This window comes from Onychostruthus taczanowskii, unplaced genomic scaffold (genome assembly GCF_017590055.1).
Source record: "Onychostruthus taczanowskii isolate IOZ18803 unplaced genomic scaffold, ASM1759005v1 scaffold10, whole genome shotgun sequence".
Taxonomy (NCBI): domain Eukaryota; kingdom Metazoa; phylum Chordata; class Aves; order Passeriformes; family Passeridae; genus Onychostruthus; species Onychostruthus taczanowskii.
In genome coordinates, this window is record NW_024496526.1 from 3,757,362 (window position 1) to 3,769,413 (window position 12,052).

Here is a 12,052-nt window from a genome sequence, read left to right on the forward strand (position 1 = left end):
GGCGGCGGCGGCGGCGCGGGCAGCCCGGCCGCCGAGGAGTGGGGCAGCCCCGCCGGGGAGCCGCCCGCCTCCCTGCCCAGCAGCACCTCCTCGGATGACTTCGGCAAGGGCAAGGCCGAGGACCGCTACTCGCTGGGCAGCAGTGTCGACAGCGGCATCCGCACCCCGCTCTGCAGGATCTGCTTCCAGGGGCCCGAGCAGGTGAGCCACCGCGGGCGGTGGGCGCTGGGGTGAGGGCCGCGACGGGCCCGGTGGCAGCGACGCTCCGGCCTGAGGGACCCGGGGCCTGCTGCTTGAGGAGCTGTCCCTGTTGGCCGGAACAGGACCCCAAACCCAGAGGGGCTCTGCCTTCTGTACAGGCCCCGGGCTCCAGATTTTGCACCTCGGTAGAGTTGCCCAGCGAGGTTTGGGGTGGAGGCGTGCTCCGTCATTTTCTGCTTCCCGGCAGCCTTGCCCCGGGCACTCATGCCCAGCCTGAGAGCCGTGCAGCCGTGGCATGGAGGAGGGACATGCTGGCACCTTCATGGAGCGGAGCGCAAGGGAGGCTGTTCGGTGCTTTGTGGGTACCCAGTCGCGATGATTCCAAAAGTGATGCAAAGGAGGAGTTTAAAGTGCTCTTTGCTTTTAAAAATACAACTTCAGTCTGTACAAAACACGTGGCACGAGAAAACCCCACTTCAGTGTTTCCCAGGGGATGGCTAATAGGAACTGTGCAGGTGCTCCTCTGCTCCCGTGCTCCCAGTTGCACAATCTGCAGGAGAAACACGGCTGGCTACGACTGTACCTGCTGAAGCTGCAGCCTTGAGATGCTCTGTGGTACAAACTGAGGTTAGGCCAGTGAAGTTTCCCTCCAGCATACAGGAGAATGAAACAAATGCAACCATGCTGGAATATAAGATGCCACCCTCGAGCATTGTGCTCCATATTTAATGACAATTAAAAGCATCTCATATATTTTCAGGCTGGCAACTTCCTTAGAGTGATGTACCCAGCAACATTTGTACCTAACATGACACAGCTTGCAGGTGCAAGGAAGGCTGCAGACCTCTGCTTGTGGGATCAAGCCCATATGTGCAGATAACCATTGTTACTCAGGATAATTCCCTCACCTGTCATAATAGGGGATCCTTGTATGAAGAAGGATTGCAAAATTCAACTTGACTGTTTCCATTTTGGGCACAGATATTAGCATATAAGGTGATACATTGAAATCTTACGCAAAATGGGTTTTACTCCAGGTGTTCTTTCCCTTTCATGGACTTGGGTGATCCGTTAAGGAGAAAGCCAGTTCTCATTTGAAAGTGTCCATGCTCTGGCACACATCCTGCCTTTCCCAAAGTTGCCTACATCTGTAATGCAGTGATTCTGCCTTCCCTTATGTTGGTTTGAGGATGGTGGTGATGGGTGCTGGAAAGTGGGGAATGGGCTTCCATTCTTCCTTGGGAGAGGTGGGGTCTGCCACCAACCGATCCCAATATCCACAGTCCTGCTGGGTGTGTCATACCAAGGGTTCCATAGGTCACAGCTCAGTGCTCAGTGGACTGTAGCCTTCTCTAATGGTTTATGCAGCTGGTAGATAGCTGTGAAGCACAGTTTTCAGTCATAGGGTTTCATATGGAAATGGAAGAAATAATCCTTTTTTGGAGATACTGTACATCTTCTTCTCTTGCTTGTCTTGTTCCCATCTCTTCTAAAAGTTGGAAGCCGTGCAATTCACTTCCTGGGAATTTGGATTATTCCACATTTCTAGTACTCTTCCCTGGCTTGCCATTCTGCCTGTGTACACAAGACGTAGGCACCTGCGAGATTGGCTTACGTGTCAGAGCAAATAGAGCCTAAGCAGAATTAAAAGGTAGCTTCCTTCCTTGGAGGACATTAATACTTGAAAATAATTGCATCCTAATTTTCACTCTGAAAACCAGTGTAGGTTGCATTGTAAAAGTGAGACTATTTGCTGACCATCTGCCAGCCTACCTGAGTGAGGAGCTGAGCAGATGTGACTGGCATCTCATAAGGCTTTCACCAGGATTTCTTTTTTGATTCTCTATTGTATTCTGACCAATACAATAAGATATTTGCAGCTGTATTCTGCTACTCATCCTTGAGCAGCACCTTATTCCACAAATAATTTTTTGTTCACCAGCATTGTTTGAGAAGTATTTGAAACCTTTTGCCCCTGCAGCAGCTGGGAAGCACAAGTCATTATGGAGGCCCAAACCGTGGGGTTTTAAAGCACAGCCAGATTCTGACACAGCTTCCTGGAAGTACAGTTCAGAATAACTGAGCACTGAATTGGTGCAGCTGATGTCAAGACCTGCAGTTTGGTTTATTTGGTGTTTATGTCAATAAAACTCCAACAGGGCTGAATCCCACATTCCTTGTTCCTTTTTGTTATGGTGTTTATTACTGGTTTAGCCTTTATTTCCAATTTTTTTTTTTTACAGCTCAACAGCTGACCAAAGACTCTTCATATTTTGGACCCTCAGAACTGTAAAAGTCATAGATGCACATTATTCTATACCACCCCTGCCAAGATCATGATGAAAATTTATCTGCTTGGAAACAAAATATAATTGCTATTTCTTTACTCTGCAGATTAATAACAATGACAGATCTAAATAGTATTTTATTTACCTGTCAAAACCATCTGAATTTGCTGCAGCTGTGGGCAAATTTACAGGGCTGCATCACAGTAACAAGAACAAAAGCCTTCATTATAAATTGACTGTTAGGCGCTCTAAGCTTATTTACTCAGATAAAATGACAGTGAGTTTTAATCCTGTTTTGATGTAAAAAAATCCCAACCAAAACAACAGCCAAAAAGGTTTCTTAGTAATCTGGCTTCACAAGTAGGTTTTACTTAGTATCTAATGCAAAATAAAATTGGTAGGGATTTTTGCTTTAAATTTGTGATTGCCCAACATGCATGATACTTCAGGCTATTGAATTCCTTAAATCGTAAGCTCCTCATGTTGGTTTGTGGCTCTTAGGGGTAAGCTGATTCTTTCATTTAAAAATGTGCTGAGGACTGTAGGAAGGAGGAAAACTCATTATTGTGAAACTGTTCTGATCTTTGTGTGTTAGCAAAGAGAAACCAGGGATGTGGGCAAGAAAAGAGTGGATCTGATGACCAGGGCATCACAGCATCTGGGCTCGTGTTTTGAGGGCATGAAGAGCAAACTCTGCTCAGGTCTGACAGTTGAAAAAGGCAGCTGCTTTCATTGAAAATGAGAGCTAAACATTGTTGAAGATGCGGGACTGAACTCAGCTCTTGGTAATGGCATTTCCTTTCAGGGACTTGCTTGGCATTTTCAAAGGTTTCAATGACTGAACGTCCTGCACCATTGTGTCAGCAAATTCCGAGACCCTGGATTGAGCAGCAAAGCTCTGGGGAGAAAGTGAGGAGGAAAAATGCTGGGGTATTTTCTTCTGTTTTAGTTAATGCTTAGTGTTTGTAGAATTTTGTCTACTTTCCTGGATCTCTGACAATGTTCTGCAAGAGAAAGAAACTAAGATGAGCTCCTCTCTGACAAACGTTTTGCAGTATTTGGTATGGTTCCAAGCTGAAAGCAAGTCATGGGGATTACCATGGTGGAAGTCAAGGATTACTGGGTGAAAAGACCCTTTGCATCAGGGGATAAACTGTTAGCCCACGTCACAGGGAGTTAGCAGTGCTGTGGAGTTTAGGATCTCAGAAGTGGTGCTTTCAACTGTGCTGAAAATTAAATAGAAAACCATTCTTAAATGAAACAGGTAATTTGGAAAGCCATGTGTTTCAAGGTTTGCTTGTTATATTGTCAGTTAGAGTGTGTGCACATCTTTTCTTACCTGTCATTTTCAGTCTGTGTTTCTTTTTCTCTTTTTTGGGGAAAGATGCTGGAAAGACGGAGATTTCAAAAGTCAGTAGTGGTAAATTTAGTTGGCTATGAAGGACCAGGGAGAACAGAGTGTAGACTCTTACCTGCAGGCTGGTAGCTGGGACTTAGCTCAGTATTCAGTAGAAATGCTTGGATGAAGACTATTCTTCCCACCAAATTTCCTGTTAGAGTTTTTGGACGCCAGCTTCTTAATGTGAGAACATGAAGACCTTCAAGAAAATTGGAAGGGAAGACAATTTAAAATGGATATTAAGACATGCATTTCTATGTGAGATGTAACTGGGCTGTGGAGCTCCCTGGTGCGGGACAAAAAAGAGCTAAAGTTTGATGAAGTATTGTAAAGCCATGTGATTATTATGAATATCTACAGTCATCACAATTCATGATAACACTTCTGAAAGTAAATTTATCCTTCATAGCTGAAGCCAATCTAGAGGTCAGGGTAAGACTGACTGGGAGCAGGGCCCTGGAGCTGGTGTCTTGCCTCACAGCTCACCAGTCTCCTTTGCCTGACCAGTGAGATCCACTCCTGCAGGTGCATTTCTGGATTTCATGTTCATGTAAGGTAATGTCTTCTGTGTGTAGGCACCTGCCATGTTCAGGACTTCTCTAGAATTAAAGTGACCTCAAATTATTCATCCTGGACTAACACGCATTCTTGGGACCCTGTGTAGGTTCAGGGAGTGGTCAGTACCATTGAACATCTGGTCATTAGTCTGTGTTACTTGAAATAGCTGGTGAGAATCTCAACCTCTTCCTGGTACAGACATGAGCAAAAAGCATCATCAGCTCCTTGCATGGTAGGGTCTGCGTAGAAGGCATGAGCTAAGCTCAAGAGATACTGCTGGTGTACAGACTGGTTTCTCAGCAGCACAGAGGATTGGAGGAGGTGTCTGGGATACCTGATTTCTGATTTGCAATGTTGCAAGATTGAGGAAAATGAAGTACTAAAGTGAGACAAAGAGGAAAAGAGACAGTCTGTGTCAGAATTCAGGGCACAAATATGATAATGAATGAGTGGAAGAAGGAACAACTGTGCAACCAGTATCACAAGTGTGTCCAAAGCCCAGAAAACATGCACATATAGATGTTGGTGCTTCACAGAGTCTGTCCAAACTGGCTAGACCATCAGGACACTGTTTTCAAACATGCTGAATCACATGACAGTGCAGGCTTCCATCCATGTCCTTTTCATAGGTGTGTTCCCACAGGATTCATTTCTTTGCTCTTAGGAGGAAAATCATTCATTAGAAAACAGCCAGTCCTGCTAAAACTGAAGAATAAGAGATGCTGGAATGTAGCCATTTAGATTTCAGTCTGTATATTGTAATTTATGGGAGACAGAAAGAAAGAGAGGATGCTTCCTGTGACATTCAGTCCATGTCCCTTCCTGTCTTTGAATCTTAACACCTCTATAGCTACCTCTCCTCTTTCACCTGTCCCAGGATGAAATCCGTACTGTGCAGGCAGAACATTTTGGCTTTGGCAAAAGCTTTGCTTGAGCCATCAACTGAATGGAGCCCAGGATGTCACCTATTTTAGATTTAGTTGCTGTTGCCACAGAGTTGATTGGCAAAGCTCCCATTAACTTCAACAGCAAAAGTGTAGGCATCCAGTAGCAGGGACCTGACCCCTGTATTTCAATAATGTTGTGCACACAGCGGGGTTTCTATAAATAATAGTGAAAGCCACTAATCCCATTGACTTTTAATTGCTCTGGAAGACAAGGTTTTCACCTTTTGTGCCTGCTGAAACTCTGATGCCTGACCCATTTATTTCAGTGCTACTAGCTAGCCTGAGTAGCGGTTTTTCTTTTCTTTTACTTTTCCCTGTATAAAAGCCTTCATGAAGGAACTTGTCTGTGTGTCACTGTTTCTTAAATATACATTTCAGGCCATGATTAACAGTGGCTGATGTCAGTTAGTGACAGAACAAGCAATGCAAAAGCATGTAGCTCCATTGTTTGCATCTGTAGAGTCACTGTTATTTCCACAAAGGCAACACTTGCCTCTGGAAGGGCTCTGTTCGTACAAAACTGAATTGCATTTAGGTTGTCTTTTCAGCAAAAATTCATTCCCAGCAAGGGCCTCCTCTGTAGCAGCCTTTTGCTCAAATCGGTGTTTTTGCATTCAAGGCTGGCCTGGTCCAGAAGTCAGAAATGGTTGTGCCAAAAATCTGTGATACTGTGTGTCCCATGTGCCTGCTGCACATCTTCATTCCTCCTAGGCCTCTAGTAAGATGATAAAATGTACTGTAATTGTTAGTGGTCCATGTCTGTGACCATCCCATCCCTTTATTATCTGGTTGCCACAGGAATAAAGCCATGTGATGGTGTTAGTTTTACAGGCTATGCTCATCAGCCCTCCTCTAAACCTACTGACTAATGACAGCCACATCTGGCTGAGAACAGAGATCTGAAAGGCACTAAATTCCTGTATGCTTCATGAAAACTAGCTGGGTGAAGAGGAGGAAAGCTAGAAATGTCCTGCTGAGGGAGAGATTGTAGCATTATCTGTGCTAGACACTGTAGAGTCCATGGAGGACAGAGCTTCAGAAGGAACAGCAGCTGTAATAGGAGCGTGTATCCCATTAGACAAAAAAAAGAATAACCCCATCATGATATGGTTTCCATGGGAAACCAGACTTACAGAATAGCTTGTTAACTTTTTATCTTTCTCCTTTTCCTTTGTTAACCAGAATCGCTTACCTAAAATGAATTGCTTGATGCTGAAGACTTTCTTATCTTCCCCCATCTTTTCACAACCTACCTTTTATCCTTTTCTGATTTATCACTGGTTACCGTAGAACAGATTACACTGTTGGCAGTGGAGAGTGATGAGTGATGACTTTCTTCTGGTGAAGAAAGTAACAGCAGGACCTGGAAACCTATGTAGATAATAAATGGACTGTCCCCATGTCCCTCTGTGAAAAGTGATGAGATAAGGCACAGTCATGGTGGGCAGACTGGTTCCAGTGACAAGGCCTCTATACTGAAATTCTCACACATCTTCTGTCATGTCTTTTCTTGTTCTTTACACTCTTTAGTGGTTTTCTCTCACCTCCTCTTCCTTCTTTTCTTCTTGGCCAAAGCCAATTGACACAGAGCTTGGTCTCACCCATCCTATTTGTCTCTATCTGCACAGGTTCTCCTATAGCCTATGTACCATCAAATCCAAGCCTCCTCTGTGTGCAGCTTGGAACACAGGTGACATCGCTCGCAACAGTCACACAAGCTCAACTTGCTTCCCTGGGTGGGCAGTGAGGGCTGGTACAGATTGGGAGAATCATACAAAAAAAAAAAAAGGTTTATTCCTATATCTAGTACTTCGTGTCTATCGTAGGAACCAGGCTGTGCTTGGGGAAGACTGTGTAAACTCCATGGAGGATGGGGTAGTTGTATCTTGAAGGGATCCCTGAGAAAGTTTTGTCTCCTCTGTTAATTAATGCATGCACTGATCATGCCCAAGCATGGGGCAGTGCCCACGTCTGAAGACATCTACCCATCCAAAATCCTCACAGAGCCTGGTCTAACCAGTTCTTAATGATGGGCATAGTTGGAGAACCCATCTTTCCTGCTGCCACTCATTTCTTCTTGTCCTTTCCTTTTTCCCCAAGAAGTAAGTAACTGAAGGTATTTTCCAGTATTTGCATGCAAATACAGTGAAAATTCATCCTTTCAGGGTTTTACTAGTTTAAGTGACATCTGAAGCCATAACACTCCTTCTTCCCTAGGCCAAACAATCCCAATTGTGCCTTTCCTTTTATGATGTATTTTCTAGACTACTAATCATCCTTGGTGTTACCCTTACCAAATGGTCCACATTTTGTTATAAAAGCACTGGAAACAATTATCCAGCTGAATCCTTGTCAGTGCCAAGCAGACAGAAAGATTTTGAATCTTGTATAACAGGTAGCAGAAATCATCCATTCCAGGCTAATGTTTGCCCTCTTTATTTATTCATTTATTTAGGGAACAGCAGATGATTATTGATTGTTACTCAGCTCATGATCTCCATGTCCTTCAGAGCTGCTTCTTGGCCAGTCCTCCATCCTGGCTCTGTGCAGATGGCATTACTGCACTGGTGGATGAGCTGCATTTGGCCTTACTGAATTGCATCCATTTTTCCCCAGGAGCAGCCCCTTACAGGAGGGCCTGCAGATGCAGTAAGCATTAACTCTGTTGAATCTTCAGATCCTTAATGACTTGAGCTCTTCTGCCTTGCCTCCTGAGAGGAGCTAGAAGGAAAAGGCTGGAGGAGCAGTTGTGCTTTTCTTTAAGGATCCAGTGACTGCCATAGGTAAGACTTATGGCTGGGGCTGGTTCTGCCCACTTATAGCCATGTGGAGGAAGAGCGAATGGATCCTCATTCCTTCAGTTCAGGTGTCTGCTCTCTGCCCCAATTACAGCCACTCTCAGCAGGGCTGAATATGATTTTCCTGACGGATTCAGGCTTCTAGCCAGTCGTGCTTGAAATATTGCCCACACCACCTCTTCTTCAATCACTTTATAGATGGGGTGGCTCACATTTCCTCCTAGCATCTTCTTGTGCTAGCACTGTCACTTGGGGCATTAACCCTACGCCCAGCTTGAGCTTATTGTCTCTCATATCCCAGCTGTGTACTCATGCTGTGTTCATTTGCTTTCTCTAGGGTTGCACAGACATTTGGTCAGGTCCTCATTTCTTCTTTCATTACTGTGATCCCTCCCTCTCCAATTTCCCAGCACAGGCATTGTCCTGCTTCAGTGGAGTCAAAACCAAGAAGCTGACTTCTTTGACTGGTATCTTGATGAAAGAAGTGGTTTTCCAACAACTTTCATGTGCTTCTCCACACCCTTCAGTGTTCCCTGTCCTTACCCAGATAGATCCTGTGTAGTTTTTTACTCCAATTCTCAGTGTTTGGGAGAGCTAAAAAAAACCCATGTGGAAGGATCTGTTGAAGACATAACACACAGCGTCAGCGTTGCAGGAATCCTGCTGGCACTTCACCCACATCACATCAGCACCTACCCTGGCAATTTCCTGCAGGTGCTGAACTAGAGCTCAATGGATGGTTTGCACTTCATACAAGTACAGGGCCGTGGGCTAAACCTGCTCCTCCAAACACCCCAGTACTTTTAGTTTTATCAGTCTTCTCTGTCTGATGTCTTGCATGACCTTGCACTGTCCGATGAATTAAGCACTTCCCTTTTCTTTTTCTCCTTGTTAAGCACACTAGGACCTGTCAAGGCTTAAGGTGCTGGAGAAGTACAAGAATATTATTATCCCATTCCAAGTGATATTAAAAGAACATTAAGATGGATCAGATGGGCATTCAAGAAAAGTAGGTAATAATAAAATACTGTATCAGAGAGAAATAGTAGTTAAGTAATTAAAGAGAGGGTTTCCACAAGAAGCAGAAGGAGAGTTATGGGTGCTTCTGGCCTCCTGACCATTCTTTATTTTAATACTATGATAACCTTTACAGGATGTCAATATGTCAAATATTGCACCAAGAAGTGAAGCAAAGGCTTTTCTTGCCCTACAGAGTTCACATTTTGGGACATAAAACCCCAATATTTCCTTAACATTGAAAAGGCGGGCATTCTTACAAGATTTAAGGCCAGAGGGAGTTACTGGGTTAGTCTAGTCTGAACCTCTCTGTAATAACAGTGAAATAACTTCCCTCAATGAAATTCCTGCTTGAAGCTTAATAGCAGTGCAAGGACTGGAGAAGAAATATCCCTTCTTGATTTTCAGATCTCCAACAATGGGAAATTGTTGCAGTGCCCAAGGAGAAAATCTAGGGAAACACAGAACTGAAACTGTCTTTGCATATCAACTTTTGTCTTTTCTGTCACAGAAAGAACTGTGTACTGTGCACATACTTAGAAACCAACTTCAAAAACCCTTGGGCTAGCTGGCAGAGAAGATTTCCCTCATGGAAGAAGTTCTGTGTTTGAAGACAGTTTTATTCCACATCAGATTAAAAGCAAGAAACTTTTAGCCTGGAAAAACACTCATGGGATTCAGCTAGTTAGGAAAAAAACAGTTCATAGCCTCCTCTGACATATGAGAGCAGAAGTGCTGTCACCTACATTTAACCCACATCTGGAGAATTTTCTTCATAGACAGGATGGCTACATCATTTCTAAGAAAAACATTTTTAGAGCCCCCATAGCCTGAAGTGAGGACTCTTTCATAGAAAAAGTCCAGTTTGCTATACTGTCATGACCTGGCCCAGCTGGTCATGTTGGGTCATTGTTATTACCTTTCCCACTCCTTATGATTTATTTCTTGCCCTTTTTGCAGACATGTGAAATCTGTGGGAGAGTTCTTGGCCTTCCCATCCTGCAGCTATTCATGAGATTTCCTCTCTCATCTTTTTCTTGGTGATGCCAGATAGGAGCTTCATCTCTTTGAAGGTGTGCTCAGGCATTCAGTGCAAATGTCAGATGATGGTGACAATTTTGAGTTATAACTCAGGTCAAACAAATTCACACAAGCTCAGAATATTTTAGGATTTTAGGGAACCTCAGGAGATCATCTTGTTCAACTTCTACTCAAGCAGACCTGACCACTCCAGATATCCAGAGCTGGATAATTCCAAGGACAGTTATTCCAGTCATGTCTCTGGACACCAGACTTAATATTTATCTCCCTTGTGGTAAAAATGTGTGCGGTGAGGGTATTTTGGATTTATAATCATAATTTTTTTGTGTTTCAAATTGTATCTCTTTCTTGTAACCACACACCTTGGAGAAGAGTCTGGCTTTCTTGCTGTACCATGAAGTTGCTGAAGACAGCAGTAAGATCTCCCCATAGCTTTTACAGTGATTGTAGGAGGAGCTGTGCAAAAGAAAGGATTAAGTGTCTGCTCTAACTCCTCAGTGTGGATTTGGACAAGGGCTGAGATTTGTGTAATGGTAGTCAGACAAATGCCAAGGGAAAATACTTGCCCATCTATACCTTGAAGAATGAGAACAAACATAGCTAATAATAGCAAAAGCTCAGCTATGTCTCTTTGTCATAGCCAGGACACTTCTGGATCCAATAATCACTAAACCTCAAGGAGGTGATTCTATTTCAAATCCGAGTCTTACAGAAATACTGGTTGTAGAAAACCTTGATTGAACAAGAATAGTTTTTGTTTAAATTGAACAGAAGGATGAGCAAAAAGAGATCTGCAACTAAGATTTTCAACTTTACAGAAGCAGATTTTGAAAAATTATGAATCTCTAAAAATATGCAATATAGCAGAAATTTATTATACATTGTCTTATTACTACCAAAACACCCATTAGTCTCTTTATAACAAACAGAAGCATTCTGTTACAATTGCTGCTTTCTGGAATCTTACAGCAATTCTCTCTTCTACAGACCATTTCTGCTTTCTGCCTTCAATTTATTTGCCTGGAAAGCTGTTCAAAACTTGTCCCAGGATATGTTTTAATAGAAATGAAAAATATTCTCTCTTTCTTACTTGTTTCCCTAAGCATCAGTACTTATCTGTGTCAGTTCTGTTTATAAGTTCACAAGATACACTCAGTGACATTTAAACTTCTCTGCCAAACCCAGCCACCTTTGATAAATAAAGGGCTGCAGAACTCTTAAGCTCTTATGAGTTGCCTGAAAATGTGTGGCCAAGTGGGGCATGATGCCATGGAGGGGAACTGTCATAAGAGGCCCACCCCTACTGGACACCAAAAAAGCAGCCTTACTACCAGGTACAATTCAGGGAGAACATGCACACTGTTTGGCTCCATTGCTCTGAGAACTTCTGGTTCTGCTGTTGTCTTTGCTTTTAATTCTCTTTACAAAAAGGCAAGAAAAAGATCCATCTGTCAGCAGAAGTGGAACTAGCAAGTTTGAAGTCAATACTGGAATATTTCAGAAAACTGTACATTTAGGAAACATAGGGAACTGTATAGTAAAAGTTCTAGAGGCTTCTCCATTGATCCCAGTCCAGGATCTGTTATTTCAGTCAGCTTCTTTCAAGGGCCCTTCACAACACGGTGGTCACACACAGCCAAATGGTGGGACTTGCCCTTCAGGCAGCAGAAAAAGGGAGGATGTTGATCCAGCCCTACCTATGACTGCTTGAAAATCTGAAGAAACACCTTTGGCAGATGGCTGATGGCAGCAGCTCTTTCTCAAGCCTGCAGAACTCTTATGTGCCACTCCATCACTGTGGAA

At 43.5% G+C, this 12,052-nt stretch overlaps 1 protein-coding gene across 1 annotated transcript in view; it reads left to right on the forward strand.

Annotated features, from left to right (window-relative positions):
• MARCHF4 (membrane associated ring-CH-type finger 4) overlaps positions 1-12,052 on the forward strand; it is a 93,447-nt gene that overhangs the window by 233 nt on the left and 81,162 nt on the right. The window contains 1 exon segment of the mRNA XM_041408696.1: positions 1-201. This exon segment is cut by the window's left edge and continues 24 nt beyond it. Within this exon segment, the coding sequence (XP_041264630.1) occupies positions 1-201 (201 nt within the window).